This window comes from Podarcis gaigeae (assembly GCF_964106915.1).
Source record: "Podarcis gaigeae genome assembly, chromosome: 8".
NCBI lineage: Eukaryota > Metazoa > Chordata > Lepidosauria > Squamata > Lacertidae > Podarcis > Podarcis gaigeae.
In genome coordinates, this window is record NC_139684.1 from 13,461,218 (window position 1) to 13,477,686 (window position 16,469).

The 16,469-nt window shown below is 47.7% G+C and overlaps 1 protein-coding gene across 5 annotated transcripts in view; it reads right to left on the bottom strand.

The window, feature by feature from the left end:
* Positions 1-1,092: 1,092 nt before the first annotated feature.
* The window catches only part of PAX7 (paired box 7), a 172,372-nt gene continuing 156,995 nt past the window's right edge, over positions 1,093-16,469 (bottom strand). For all 5 annotated transcript variants that reach the window (XM_083750251.1, XM_083750248.1, XM_083750250.1 and 2 more), the window contains 2 exons: positions 8,862-9,108; positions 1,093-2,813 (listed from right to left, as the gene is read on the bottom strand). In XM_083750251.1, the coding sequence (XP_083606377.1) occupies positions 2,698-2,813; positions 8,862-9,108 (363 nt within the window). In that variant the 3' untranslated portion in view covers positions 1,093-2,697. The remainder of the gene's footprint in view (positions 2,814-8,861; positions 9,109-16,469) is intronic.

Genomic DNA, 16,469 nt, shown 5'->3' on the forward strand with positions numbered 1-16,469 from the left:
ACTGAAGGTTATGGGGTCCTTTATATGTCCAGCTGTTCTTTTGTCAACAATAAATTGTTGCTCTTTTTTGTGTTGAATATATGCTATATTTATGGACCTAATAGGTATCTAAAGCCATTTTCACATAACAAAATATGTATTTTATCGAAGTATTTTTTTTCCTTTAAATTTTTTTGGGGGGCTCCCAAGAGAGTGGGGCCCTAAGCTATAGCTTTGTTTAGCTAATACGTAAATCCGGCACTGTTTCTGTGATATGAGCGAATTCGCCTTAGAGTTGTGAACTGTTGAGATGAGAAATTTTGGTAGATGGGCCGGGACTGTGGCTGGAGCTAGGAGGTATATTCTGTATCTTGGAAACTCTTAAAACCATCCAGAGTACATGGTTTGTCAAGGTGACAGCAGTAGAGAAGGAAACTGGTCACTCGTGGCTTTAAACGAGGCTGAAAGGAATTTGAGAGATGGAATGACTTTTCTGAACTTAAAACTACCAGCTCTTCCTGATTCCCCACCTTGAATTTTCATTATTCTTCCACTTCCTGGCTTGAAGGTTTGCCTGTCTGACATTGCACTCATGGTTCTCCTAATTTTGGAACGCAACAATTTTCGGAACGGATTAAAAACCCACCACATGCCCACTGGTGAACGCTGTTGGATTTAAGGGAGTTTTAGGGGAGTGGGGACTTCGTGGACACACACAATGAAGTGCGACAGACCTTGCAACACCCATGAGGTATTCTGAACACGAGGAGTCTAGCCTTGCTATCTGATATGCTTTGAACTCAAAACGCTACAGAGTGAACTAGACCAGTGACCTTGGCGTGCAAAGCAAGCTGATCTGCCATTGAGCCACAGAGATGAAAGGCTAGCACCAATGCAATGGGATGCTCCCAATTTTGGTATGCAAAATAGGAAGCTGCCTTAGACCATTGGTCCATCCAGCTCAGTATTGCTGACACTGACTGGCAGTGGCTCTCCAAGGTTTCATCTAGGGGGTTTCTTCCAACCCTATCTGGAGATGCAGTTGGGTCTACCACTGAAAACCATCCATCCTAATATGGATTGTTGGTTACCACTGCCAGTCGATTGTTTCAGCTGTCCTTGAACTTTCTCATCTCCTCTTTTTCTATCAAACTGGAATATACGAGGTCACCGCTGGAATAAGTTCCTCCAGGGGTGTTGTTAGGAGATGACCCAGATGACCTGCTCCCTGCGCCCCCCCCACTTTGTAACAAGGCAACTGGGGGCACTACAGAGTACATTGCCTGTGAAATTCTGCCATCTTCACATGCCCAGAGGCACTTCTTTTAGTTGCAATGTGCACATAGGCAGCAGACCTTGCCAACAGGTTGTGGGGGAGGTCAAAGGTCTCAATCCATTTGTGGGCCCAGAAAACCCTGCTGGTACCCCACAGCTCAGAGTGAGCCCTGACAGGCATTGATTCCTGTCCCCCACTCTGAAATCCAGCCTAAATTTGCATCTGTACTAGGGGTAAGGAATGTGGGTTAATACAGACCTTGCTAGGCTTCTGAACTGCATCAACAACAGTGGAAATTTGCATATGGAAACATTCTGCAAATTAGTGTCGTATGGGCCAGTTCCTGAATCTTTTAAATACCTAGTTTTAATAGAAGCACCTCCCACAGAAGACTTCCATTTGCAAGCTGGGTGCCGCTGACTGTATAGCAGTCAAAATCAACCAGAAGGGGGAGGAAAATGAAGTTTTCCCCTATCTTCCTTGTCACCATGTGGTGGTCTTGTAGATGAATACATTCATCCAACAGGACCCAATGCAACTTTGAAGCCAGTGTTCAGGGTGTGTGGGATTTTTGACAGCCTAGACAACAAGGGGTCCCTTGTCTTTGTTAATATACTTGGCTCCCTTGATTGCCAGAACGTGGCAATTTTAAAACGCCATAGGCGAGCAAAGTTGTGTGGTATTCATCCTGCATCTAACCTCCAGCTTCCTCAGATTCTGTCTCAACTTCCTGCAGAATTCGTGGTCCCCAAACTGGAAAAAAGAAGAAGTTACAATATACATCAAATCTCCCTCTCCCCAAAACATTGAATTGAGATGCACCTCACCCCCTTTTGCTATACCTTCTCCATTTTTGGTCCAAATATTTTCCCATTTGGTCCCAAGATCAACACTTAACAATCACCAGGATTCCTCCTTCACAGGCAATGCCGATCATGTACAATAACTAAATGGGGCTGGGGGGCAGACAGACGAAAAGAATCTACCTATCTATCTATATATATATTTACGAAGAAAACAGGTTCCACAGTGACTTAAGCCCAGAGGCCACCTCAATGGAAGGTCCATAACTGTTGGTTGTTTATGGCGCTGGCTAGGAGGGCTTGAACATCAGGGGGGAAAGAAACATCGGATCACACTCATTGTCTCTGGCCTTTGAAGGGGTCAAAGTCACCATAGGCGAGCGCTTTCTTAACAGGTCTGCACAGTAAGAATTTGGATTAGTGGAAAATTCTCCCTTCCTTCCTCAGTTCTCTTTGCCCTTCAGGTGCAGGCAAGATTTGGAAGGTTTGATGCTTAAGGTCCCAGAAGTAGAAGGGCGTTGACAGAGCTGGGTCCTTGGAAGGCTGGTGGCAGAAGTGGTTTTTTTTTTCTTCCATTTTTCATTTGTGTCTCATTGGTGGTCGACTATCAATGTAGGCGATGTCGTGTGGCTGCATCCATCAGTAAGCTTGGCCTGTTTCAACGGGTAGGAGACCCAGCACAGCCGAATGTTCCCCAAGCTTCATTCTACGCTGTGTGGACAGGCTCACGTTCTTGGTCAGATAGTCAACTGCGGCTGGGGAAAGGGAGAGGAGGAGTAAACAAGAGAGGAAGAGGTAAAGTGCGAATAACGCTACAGAAGAAGCGTTTACAGTTCTGCAAAGACACACCCTAGATAAAGATGGGAGAGACCAGTCAGCCCATGTTTGTCTCATTACCCACCATGGGGCTCGACAGCTGCAGTTTTTAAAATATGGTATTTATCTGCCATGCCTCTCTATGATGCATTTTGCATTACAGTGGTACCTCAGGTTACACATGCTTCAGGTTACAGATGCTTCAGGTCACAGACTCCGCTAACCCAGAAATAGTACCTCGGGTTAAGAACTTTGCTTCAGGATGAGAACAGAAATCGTGCGGCAGCAGCAGGAGGCCCCATTAGCTAAAGTGGTGCTTCAGGTTAAGAACAGTTTCAGGTTAAGAACGGACCTCCGGAACGAATTAAGTACTTAACCTGAGGTACCACTGTATTTTATTATAATATTGTGTTCTTAGCTATTGGAAGTCACCCTGAGTAATGCCTATGTATTGGAAAAGTGGGATAGAAATTCTTGCCTTTTTTTTTTAAAGTAAGCAGCTAGTCCTCAACACCATACCCCACAACTTCTGAAATCCTATTATTATTATTATTAAAATTTGTACACTGCCCTTCATCTGAAGATCCGACAGTAGTTCACGACAGAAAAATACAAAATGAGAATACAAATACATAACAGGGAAAAAACAAACTCAAACCAATAACCCCACCTCCCACAAACACATTTAAAAAGCCATGGCTTCCGATTTTTCACTTGGCATCCATCCACACACTTATAAGCCTCCCTTGGCTGCCCCAAAGTGTCATTTTTTCCATTGTTAAATCATCTTGCTTTCGAAAGTCAAAACACATGGACTCTATTAATATAGAGACCTAGAAACTTGGTTGATTATTATTTTTTTGAAAAAAAAAGAAAGAAAGCCAGAATCCGTCCAGCATGTGGAATCCTGTGCCCTCATCCTGCGCTTGAAAATTTGGGTGCCACGTCACCAGCCCGTCCTGAGACCTCGAGTTAGTTTGTGGGAGAAGGATAAAAATAAACGTTCAATACATTTCTTGGCTGTAAACGGAATTGTGTGACGTGCTTTTGGCTTGGCTGGAAGACCCAAAATCCACCATTCTCTGAAGACTGGCAAGTGAAAGTTCATATATATATATATATATATATATATATATATATATATGGGAGTAAGTAACTGACACTCCCGATTAGCAGTGCTTCAGTCAAACTCTGTGCCCACCCCCCTCATTCTAATGTCACAAATTAGATTAATACAAGGCTGGCAAGGAAGGCACCATTGGTGCCAACGGGTAAACAAATTTCAGCCATCAGCATCCTGTCAGCATCGTGCCCCAAAGGGGGGTCCCTTCCAGGCGAAAATTCTTATTAGACTTGTCACATCCATTAGGAATCCTTTCACGCTTCTGCGTTCCATCAGCGGTTTCATTAGCACAGCCTCGGCCTCTGGGAACGGCTGGGACTGCTCTGTTCTGGCTCTCCTCCATTCACCTCTTTCTCCGCCCCCCCATCTCCCCCCACCCTGCCCCTCGCACACCTCCGCCGACACCATCCGGGATGGAGCAGGCAAGTTTCTCACTGCTTGTCTCCACGAGATCTTAGCTTGGCACTGCCATGGGGGGAAATGCAGTGCTCCTGTGCTGAGGTGTCCTGCTTGCGGAATTCCCCTCTGGGCATCTGGTTGGCCGCTGGGGAAACAGGATGTTGAGGGGTCGATGGAACTCCCTTTGGATGCTTCTGAATACCAGTTCTGTGGGAGCCACAGGATGGGAGAGTTCTCCTTGCGCCTGTGTCCTGCGTGTTGGATTCCCACAGGGATCAGGCTGGTCACTGTGAGGACAGGATGGCGGACTAGATTGGCATTGGCCTGAATCAGCGGTCCCTCCTTCAGGGATTCTTGAGCTGCTGTGACTCCAGCACTGCAGCGGGTTGGGCTCCCTCCCAACTTTACAATTCTGTGACTCTACTAATTTGTGGGGTTCTGCACCTGTGACTGAGGGACACGGGTGGCGCTGTGGGTTAAACCACAGAGCCTAGGACTTGCCGATCAGAAGGTTGGCGGTTCGTATCCCCACGACAGGGTGAGCTCCCGTTGCTCGGTCCTTGCTCCTGCCAACCTAGCAGTTCGAAAGCATGTCAAAGTGCAAGTAGATAAATAGGTACCGCTCCGGCGGGAAGGTAAAAGGCATTTCCGTGTGCTGCTCTGGTTCGCCAGAAGTGGCTTAGTCATGCTGGCCACATGACCCCAGAAGCTGTACGCCGGCTCCCTCAGCCAATAAAGCAAGATGAGCGCCACAATCCCAGAGTCGGTCATGACTGGTCCTAATGGTCAGGGGTCCCTTTACCTTTACCTTTACACTGGGCAAAGAAAATTGGGTCTTGGGGCTCTGTCGGGCCTCTAAATTCTGCCCCAGTGAGCGCTCTCTCTCTCTCTCTCTCTATATATATATATTCAACAGGTGTTTCTCCTTCTGTGGGTTTTTTTTGAGGGGGGGTGAGGGGAAGTTTGATTTGGGGACTCCAGTAGAAAACGGAGGCCAAACAGGATCGACTGGGGAAATTCATTCTCCTTGGGGATTAATGCATTCCAAAGCATGGTCAGGCATTTGGTTGGCCTGATCTAGGCATCACTTAGCAATCAGAACAGCAGTGGCTTTATTAAAGGGAAAAGGTGGTTGGGCTGGAGGGGGGAGGTAAGCATTTCCACACTCCTTGCCCTCTCCCTTCTGAGAATTCCCCCTCTCTTGAGGCTCCTGCCAAGGCAAGGGGTTGCAGAACAGCAAAAACTTAATAGTCAGTAGTGGAATACTTTTGCCTGTGTTGGTAATGTCCAAGCTCTGTGCCAAGGCAGATGTTGTGAGATGTTTCCCCCCCCCCCGAGGGAGGGGGATTGCCATGCAAAATGTAGAAATTGGAAGTTCCTGGGAGCCCAAAACAGCATACTGAGGAGGTGCCTGTTGCATCTCTGCATGAGTCTGAGTCTCCCCACCTTCCTGCATCACTGTCCCACCTGTGAGTGGAGCCTTAGATCTCCCATGCTGTCTGAAGAATCCACTCTTAGAAGATGATACCCGCTATGTCTCTGGATGATACACAGATCTCTGCCTGCCTCCTTTCAACCAACCAACTTGTGACCCTCTAAGATGTCACTGGGCCAACTTCCACCAACAACCCTCGGTGTTGGTCATGCTGGTTGGAGCTGATGGTAGCTGGAGCCCAGCCTCACCCAGAAGTCCATAGCTTCTCCATCCCTGAACCAGACCATCATTTGCCATTACTAGCCCCAGCTAACTCTGACTTTTAATGAAGGGATTGGGAACTTGTGGCCTACCAAATGTTGTTCGACTGCAGCTCCCATAATCCCTGACCACTGGCAATGCTGGCTGGGACTGTTGGGAGTCAGAGTCTTAAAGAAACTGGAGGGCCACAGTTTCCCCATCTCTGAACTAGGCCATCGCTTGCTGTCACTGCCCCTAGCTACCCGAATCACACCTCTTAATGCAGGGAACTTGTGCACCTCTTAATGCAGGGAACTGCAGATATTACTGGGCTCCAACTCACATCATCATTTCTGCTCAGAGGCCTTGATACCTGCCATGACTGAAGGCCATCACATCACTGCTGGATTAAACCCTGTGGGGGCCCCATGGCTGTCAAAATATTGGGGAGGGGGTGCGCTTCACTGCAATTTTCTTACAAGATCAAATCAATATTATTTTGATCTGTTGTCGCAGGGCCCTGCTCTGCCTATTTGGTAATTCAGAACTGCACCATACTGTCTATGCCCCTGTCCAATGCACTCTAGAAAATCAGACCCTCCAAATGTCCCTATTTGCCAGGGACAGTCCTGGATTTACAGAAGCCGTCCCGGGTTTCTGATTTGATCCAAGAATGTTCCTCTTTTGCTTAGGACGTCCCTATTTTCATCAGAGAAATGTTGGAGGGTATGGATTTATGTGGCCGCCAAGCCAAGGAGATACTTAACTATACAACCTTTAGAAGACATCTGAAGGCAGTCCTGTACAGTGGTACCTCGGGTTACAGACGCTTCAGGTTACAGATGCTTCAGGTTACAGACTCCGCTAACCCAGAAATAGTACCTCAGGTTAAGAACTTTGCTTCAGGGTGAGAACAGAAATTGTGCAGCAGCAACGGGAGGCCCCATTAGCTAAGGTGGTGCTTCAGGTTAAGAACAGTTTCAGGTTAAGAATGGAGCTCTGGAACGAATTTAATTCTTAACCCGAGGTACCACTGTATAAAGGTTTAAAAAAATGTTAATGTTTTATTATGTTTTTATATATGCTGGAAGCTGCCCAGACTGGCTGGGGCAACCCAGTCATATGGGTGAGGTATTGTTGTTATTAATAATAATAATAATAATAATAATAATAATAATATATTTATGTCCCTAATTTCATCAGAGAAATGTTGGAGGGTATGGAAAATCAGCAAGCTGCATCGTAATTGCCCCTGAATTCTGGGAAAGACAAAAAGGATGCCTTGATCATTTATCAGTAAGGTTTTTTGGGGGTGGGGAAAAAAGGGGAATTAAGAGGAAATGCACTCCTCCCCCTCCCCTTCATCCCCCCTCCCACTGCACCCTCTCTGCTCTTGCATTTCCTTATTTTTCACATTGTTCCTGCTCCCCCCCCCTCGCACACACATGGGGTGTGACTAACACCTAGCCCGGGGGCATCTTTATTGGAAATACATGGTATCGGAATTTGTTTAAGATTTTTATCAATAGCACGTGTGGCTGGCCTTTGCATCCAGAAGCGAGAGGAAGGTCACGGGGTCGCAGATCAAGCGCCGTTCCCCCCACCCCACCTTCCCGCAAGAGGGAAAGAGCAGGGAGCAAGGGGGGTGGGGAAGTCAACAGCCATTCATGCCCCTCTCTCTGCAGTTTACAGAAGGTTCTCATTTGGCCGTAGAAGTCGAAACACATTACATGGAGCAAGGGCAAAGGGGGGGGGGCGGTTGTCACGGCCACTTGGGGAGGGAGGTCACTCTACAATGAGCCCTGGGCGAAAAGGGGAGGAGAGGGAGGAGAGCCTCCCCCCACTTCAAGAGTTTCAATGGGTCACAAACTTATCCCTGGCTTCGAAGGGTAGCAGGTGAACTGTCTGGCTGAGAGCCTCTCGGGATGGAGGGGGGGGCGTTGTGTGTGACCCCGGTGGACCAAGAGGTGAGCTGACCCTCCCACCTCCATGGAGATGACCAAAAGCCCTTGCCCCAGGGACCTCGCCACTTGCTCCCAGACCCCCTTTTCGGAGTCCCAAAATGGCCTGGGCAACATTGAGAAAAGCTAAAGAGGTTTAACACACTGTAGACCCACTGAAATAAATGAACGAAAGTTAGTCATTGCATTCAACTTAATGGGGTCTACACTGAGTAGGTCTAGCACTGGATGCAACCCATATATAGACCTGCGGGTTACAGATACTTCAGGTTACAGACTCCGCTAACCCAGAAATAGTACCTTGAGTTAAGAACTTTGCTTCAGGATGAGAACAGAAATCGCGCGGCAGCAGCGGGAGGCCCCATTAGCTAAAGTGGTACCTCAGGTTAAGAACAGTTTCAGGTTAAGAACAGACCTCCAGAATGAATTAAGTTCTTAACCCGAGGTACCACTGTATATCAATTGAATTATTATTATTATTATTATTATTAATAATAATAATAATAATATACTTATTTATGCATTGCATTTATGTTGGTCCATGGAGCGAAGAATGCCAACTTTGACTGGCATCCATTATTTTAGCAAATGTCTACACAGTTCTCTGTAAAATTTATCCTGATGTGGTCCTCTGTGTGGGTCCCTGCTTAGAATCATAGAATTGTAGAGTTGGAAGGGACTCCAAGGGTCATCTAGTCCAACCCCCTGCAATGTAGGAACCACAACTTCCCACCCACCTCCAGAGAGGCAGAGGAGGTTACCTGTTGCCCTCCTGCATGAGTTTCTGCAACAACCTCACCCCACCGCACCTCCGGTAGCAGATACTTACTTTGCCCGTACTGTCCATACTGGTAGCTGGCCACCGGGTCCACACTATAGCCGGTGGTGGTGTAGGTCGGGGGGCAGTAGGACTGCGAGGTGGGGAGGCTGTCAACAGACTTGATGGAGTCGCTCCTCTGACTGCAGCTGGCTGAGATGGAGTTGGCGGTGTCCAAACTGCCATGGAGGGGCGAGATGGAGAAGTCAGCCTGGGGCTGCGGGGGGACCCCGCTGGGGTTGCTCAAGATGCTCATGACCTGTGGCGGGTTGCAAGATGAGACCCAAGTCAATGGGGAACAATGGCACCAGGCATACGATGCATGGAGAGAGACAGCAAAAGCAAGCCAGATGTTTAAAGAGAACTGAGTGCTTGGGAGGAACAGAATGCAAGAACGCCACAATTTGGATCAGGCCAGAGGTCCATCTGGTTCAGTGTCCTCTTCTGTACCAATAGCCAACCACATGCCTAGGGAAAGAAGGTAAGCAGGATTTGAGAACAACGGTGCTCATCTCATTAGTTTTTAAACTCAAGAACAGCAGAAGAGTTTTGCAGGATCAAGCCAATGAACCCAAAACAAACCCCTGTGTTGCAATAAGAACCAATCACAACAATACAAACAGAACACACAGGCTAATAATTACTAGAGAATATATAGAAGAAGAAGAAGAAGAAGAAGAAGAAGAAGAAGAAGAAGAAGAAGAAGAAGAAGAAGAAGAAGAAGATTATTTGTACCCCACCTATCTGGCTGGGTCTCCCCAGCCACTCTGGGCGGCTTCCAACAAATATTAAAAATACATTAAAATGTCACACATTAAAAACTTCTATGATCACTATTCTATTATACAGTATATTCTCTACTAACTATTAGCCCACGTGTAGTGTTTGTATTGTTGTGATTGGATCGGGCCAACGGCCTGTCTAAACATAAAACACCAAACATTAAAAACTTCGCAATACAGGGCTGCCTTCAGATGTCTTCTAAAAGTTGTGTAGTTCTTTATCTCCTTGACATTTGATGGGAGGGTGTTCCACAGGGTGGGCGTCACTGTTGAGAAGTCCCTCTGCCTAGTTCCCTGTTAACTTCACTTCTTGCAGGGAGGGAACCACCAGAAGGCCCTCGGAGCTAGACCTCAGTATCCGGGCTGAACGATGGAGGTGGAGATGCTCCTTCAGGTATACTGGGCCGAGGCCATTTAGGGCTTTAAAGGTCAGCACTGACACTTTGAATTGTGCTTGCAAACATACTGGGAGCCAGTGTAGATGCTTTAGGACTGGTGTTACCAGTATATGGTTGCCGCGGCTCCCCGTTACCAGTCTAGGTGCCACATTCTGGATTTGTTGTAGTTTCCAGGTCACCTTCAAAGCTAGCCTCACATAGAGCGCATTGCAGCAGTCCAAGCGGGAGATAACCAGAGCATGTACCACTCTGGTGAGACAGTGTGTAGAGGCGTAGGGCAGGAGTCCCCAAACCAAGGCCAGCTAGCTGGATAAGGCCCGAGGGACTCATTTATCCGGCTTGCAGCGACCCCTGCCACCTGCTGCCGCTGCCCGCTCTTACCAGCACTGCACTGCGTGGCTGTCCACTTCCGGGTCGGAGGAGCACCAGAAATAGCTTGTGCGCATGCACAAGCATTATTTGCACAGGCGCAAGCATTATTTGCGCCTGCGCAAGTGTTATTTCCGGTGCACATTCAGGTTGGAGGAGGCCTGTGCACATACACACAAGCTATTTCTGGTGCTTCTCCAACCCGGAAGTGAGCCGGAAATAGCGTGTGCGCATGCGTATGGGCACACACTCCCCTGCCCTCCAGCCTGCTGCGCGATCGGCGTTGGAGACACCGGCCCGAGGTGCTGTAAGTTTGCTGACCCCTGAGGTAGGGTCTCAGCCTGCATACCAGATGGAGCTGGTAGTACAGTATCACCTTCCAATTTTAGTTATCATTTGGCCTAATCTGCTCTTAAGAATGGAAGACTGTAAGAATAGCCCTGCTAATTCAGGCCAAAGGCCTAGCTAGTCCAGCAACATAGAATCATAGAATCATAGAGTTGGAAGAGACCACAAGAGCCATCGAGTCCAACCCCCTGCCAAGCAGGAAACACCATCAGAGCACTCCTGACATAAGGTTGTCAAGCCTCTGCTTAAAGACCTCCAAAGAAGGAGACTCCACCACACTCCTTGGCAGCAAATTCCACTGTCAAACAGCTCTTACTGTCAGGAAGTTCTTCCTAATGTTTAGGTGGAATCTTCTTTCTTGTAGTTTGGATCCATTGCTCCGTGTCCGCTTCTCTGGAGCAGCAGAAAACAACCTTTCTCCCTCCTCTATGTGACATCCTTTTATATATTTGAACATGGCTATCATATCACCCCTTAACCTCCTCTTCTCCAGGCTAAACATGCCCAGCTCCCTTAGCCGTTCTTCATAAGGCATCGTTTCCAGGCCTTTGACCATTTTGGTTGCCCTCCTCTGGACACGTTCCAGTTTGTCAGTGTCCTTCTTGAACTGTGGTGCCCAGAACTGGACACAGTACTCCAGGTGAGGTCTGACCAGAGCAGAATACAGTGGCACTATTACTTCCCTTGATCTAGATGCTATACTCCTATTGATGCAGCCCAGAATTGCATTGGCTTTTTTAGCTGCCGCGTCACACTGTTCTGACATGTTCTGACAGTGGCCAACCAGATACCACCAATGGGAAACCAACAGCACTCTCATAGGAACCTAAGAAGATCTTTTGGATCATGCCAGTGTCCCATCTAGTCCAGCTTCCTATTCTCACAGTTTCCCCAGTGGGAAACCAGCAAGCACAAGAGCAACACTCCTCTCATGTTGCTTCCAGCAATTGGAATTTGGAGGCAGGCTGTTCCTGGAGGATCCATCTATTTCTTGTGACTAATTGCTACTACCAATAGACTTAAGAGCATAACAGAAGCCTGGCTGCTGGATCAGCCCAAAGATTTAGCCCAGCATCCTGCTCTCTCACAGTGGCCACCCAGAGGCCCCAATGGGAAGCCGGCCACACTTGCAATTCCCACCAAAGCTACTTCCTCCTCCTACTCTGACACAAACCTCTTTTCTGAATCTCGGACCAGTCCCTCTGCTTCCCTGGCAATGCTCTGACCACAGGAAGCATCAGCTGCTCCCCTCCTTGCTTTTTGGCAAAGCGCCGAAGTGCCGGCAGTCACCTCCGCGCCGCTCCAAAGCTTTTCCTTTTTTTATAAAGAAAAAGTGAGGGCGGGAGGGGGGGGGAGTCTGAAAATGTAGCATAATCTTATTGACCTCAATTAATGCACCAAATTGAAAATGTTTGGAGCCCGGCAAGAGGTGGAAGAAAGCTTTTTATCCCTCGCTAACCTCCTGTTGGGAGGACTTTATTCTTTCCGAATGACACGCTGCTGTTTCGGGAGAGGCGATTCCTCCGATGGCTCCCCTTGCCCCAACTTCTGCCAGATATAAGCTTGAGATGCTGGCGGCTGAGCCTGGGACCTTCTGCATTCAAATAGGATGCTCCGCCATTGAGTTGGAGCCCTTCCATTACGATATAGGAAGCTGCCATCCAACTTGGTGTTTCTTCAGACAAGAGACACTCCAAACCCTTCATGGAAATGTTGGGGATTGAACCTGGGACCTCAGCACTCCAGCACCAAGCTATGGTTCGTTCCCCCCAAATTAAGTAGGATCCTAGTCCTCATGGTTCTGAAAGACTCATTTAAACAGGGAACGGCCTTATACAGAATCAGCTATGAGCCCAACTAGCTCACTAGAGTGTACGCCAAGGTTTCCCAAACTCATTTTGGGACTATAATTCCCATCATTCCTGACCACTGGTCCTGCTAGCAAGGGATGATGGGAGTTGTAGTCCAACAACAGCTGGAGACCCAAGTCTGGGAAACTCTGGAGTACCCTGACTAGCTGTGGCTTTCTAGGGTGTCAGGCAGCTACAGCTGGGAGAGAGTCCCTTTCTGAAACCCCAGTGACATCCTGCTGGTCAGTGTGGGCCAGAGATGGGGAAGGTGACTTCTGCCTTCAGGTGTTGTTGGGCTACAGTTCTCATCAGCCCCAGACAAGCATGGTCAATGGTCAGAGACGATGAGACTTGACTGATCTAGATGGGCCAATGGCTTGATTCAGCATATCTATTTCTTTTTATTTATCCTGTTTATCCCCGGCCCTTTCTCCTCCAAGGAGCTCAAAATTGAGCACCTGGTTCTAATTCTGCCCCGGTTTATCCTCACAACAACCATGAAAAGTAGGTTAGAATTGTAGAGTCGGAAGGGACCATGAGGGTCATTTGGTCCAATCCCCTGCAATGCAGGAAGCGTTTTTCCCAATGTGGGGCACAAGTCTCATGCTCCATGGACTGAGAATGAGTGACTATGGCCTGAGGTCGCCCAGTGAGCTCTATGGCTTCATGCTTTTTTCATCGGTATTTGAATAGGCTTGTGTTTTCATCTTGTCTCAATTCTATTACAGTTCAATTGATTCTTAAGGATTCTATTTTTTATTATATCTATTTTAGCTTTTTTGTATTTTATCTGTCTTGTTTTAACTTGTGTAAGATGCCTCGAGTCCCAGTCTGGGGGGAAAGGCAGGATATAAATAATATAAAGGATTTGTCCTTTTCTTGTTGTTGAACAATGAGCATCATAATGTTATTTTTATCTTCTTGATGTATTTAAACTTTTGTATTACGTGGTGTTTTTTAAAAAATAATAATTGCAAATTCCTTTGAAACATTTCCTGTAGTTAGCAATGGATAAATACAATAATCAACCCATAATCAATTCTTATTTCTGAGCCAGGATTTGAACTCTGGTCTCTTCCAGTTCTTAGTTCAATACTCTAACCACACTGGCAGCTCCCTGAGTGTAGACACTCTGAGCTAGTGACCCTTACACCACAGATATTCCAACTAGTGAAGCTCTTCCACGTCCCTCCCATTTTATTAAAAAAACAACAACCCCAAAACACGCAGATCCAAACTCTAGAGGAAAGGATTATTATTACTATTTTCCTTTATCATACTTTTCCTGCAATTGACCTTGCTTTCTCCTAATTTATTATGTCTTGGAGCGTTTACCACCACTAACAAGAAATCAATAGCCTCTCCGTATCTGAAAGGGTTTTTCCCTATATATATAAATAAAATATATTCCTATCAGGAAGGAAATCTGTCAAGTCAATCAGGGTGATTGGCAACCTTCCTGTCCCCGCCGCCCAGCTCTCCTGCTTCTTATCAATTGCTCCCTCCAAAATGCCCTCTAGGCGTTCAATCAGACGCCGGCTCAAAGTGAAGTTTCCGATCAAAGAGGCTCTGGACGCGGCAGCAAACCGGATGGGGAGAACCACACAAATTCCTTTGGGAGGCTTAACTGCAGAGGGTGAAGGCAAGGCTCACCCCATTCCCCGATGCTCAGAGCACCCAGCATTCCAAGGTAGACTGCTTCTGAGCATGGAGGTACCACCTGCTACTCATGTATGATAAGAACATAAAAACATAAGCAAAACCTCTCAGATCAAGCACCCTGCTCCCAGAGTAGCTGGCCAGATCCCCTAATGGAAAACCTGCAAGCAGGACCTGGGCAGTGTTAGAAACTGAGATATGAAAGCTAGGAGCTGAATGGCACCTTAAACCTAGGTTATGTTGTGAATAACAAGAATATAAAGCTGAAAATGAATGAACTGCAGCTAAAATATTACTGTGGTACCTCAGGTTACATAAGCTTCAGGTTACATACGCTTCAGGTTACAGACTCCGCTAACCCAGAAATAGTGCTTCAGGTTAAGAACTTTGCTTCAGGATGAGAACAGAAATTGTGCTCCGGCGGCGCAGCGGCAGCAGGAGGCCCCATTAGCTAAAGTGGTGCTTCAGGTTAAGAACAGTTTCAGGTTAAGTACAGACCTCCAGAACGAATTAAGTACTTAACCTGAGATACCACTGTATGTTCATTTTTCACATGGTCTAGTTCTTCCCCTCCCCAACCCCTTAATATTCTTAAGGGTCTGTCTGTCTGTCTGTCTGTCTGTCTGTCTGTCTGTCTATCTACTTTTGTGTCCTGAATCTTCCAATCTCCTGAGACTCCAGCTCCCATCGTCCCATGCTGGCTGCAGGAGTCCCTACACCCTCACACAGGTTCATGGAAGAGGCCTTTGCTAAAGATGCTGATTTAGGTGTGGAGAACCTCTGCCTTTCCACTTGTTTCTGGACTACAACTCTCACCATCCCAGGCCATTGGGCCATGCTTGTGGGGCTGCTGGGAGTTGTAGTTCAGCAGCGTCTGAGGGCCCAAGGTTCCCCATACACCTGTGTGAATTCCTACATGGGACAAAGAAACCCGGGGCACAAAAGAAAGGGACACTGCGTTCCAAGGTCAGCTCGCGACAATCTTGACTGTGGCGAGATCCGAGCCCATTTCCCAGCTATCCTAGTTATCTCCTGCTTGGACTACTGCAATGCGCTCTACATGGGGCTACCTTTGAAGGTGACCCAGAAGCTACATCTAATCCAGAATGTGGCAGCTAGACTGGTGACTGGGAGTGGCTGCCGAGACCACATAACACCGGCCTTGAAAGACCTACATTGGCTCCCAGTACGTTTCCGAGCACAATTCAAAGTATTGGTGCTGACCTTTAAAGCCCTAAACAGCCTCGGCCCGGTATACCTGAAGGAGCGTTTCCACCCCCATCGTTCTGCCCGGACACTGAAGTCCAGCGCCAAGGGCCTTCTGGCGGTTCCCTCATTGTGAGAAGCAAAGCTACAGGGAACCAGGCAAAGGGCCTTCTCGGTAGTGGCGCCCGGCCTATGGAACATGCTCCCATCAGATGTCAAAGAGAAAAACAACTACCTGACATTCAGAAAGCATCTGAAGGCAGCCCTGTTCAGGGAAGTTTTTAATGCATGACATTTTAGTGTATTTTTAGTCTTTGTTGGAAGCCGCCCAGAGTGGCTGGGGAAACCCAGCCAGATGGGCGGGGTACAAATAACAAATAATAATAATAATAATAATAATAATAATAATAATAATAATAATTATTAGTGTGGTTAGAGTGGACCTTTGAGGTACCCCTGCCCGTACGGGCCAGTCTTGACAGACTCTAGGGTTGTGCGCTCATCTCACTCTATAGGCTGGGAGCCAGCGCTGTCTGCAGACACTTCCGGGTCACGTGGCCAGCGTGACAAGCTGCATCTGGCAAGCCAGTGCAGCACACGGAAACGCTGTTTACCTTCCCGCTAGTAAGCGGCCCCTATTTATCTACTTGCACCCGGGGGTGCTTTCGAACTGCTAGGTTGGCAGGCGCTGGGACCGAGCAGCGGGAGTGCACCCCGCTGCGGGGTTTCGAACCGCTGACCTGACGATCGGCAAGTCCTAGGCACTGAGGTTTTACCCACAGCACCACCCGCGTCCCTCTGGACCTTTGAGACCAGGGTACAAATCCCCGCTCAGCCGTAGTCACTCAACTGGGTGACCTTGGCCTAGTGTCTCCCTCTCGGCTTGACAACCTCACAGGGTTGTTGTGGGGATAAGATGAGGAGGGAGAGAACCATGCATGCCACCTGGAGCCCCTTGGAGGCAGAGTTGGGAAATAAATGCAATGCAATAAAATTAATAAACTGGAA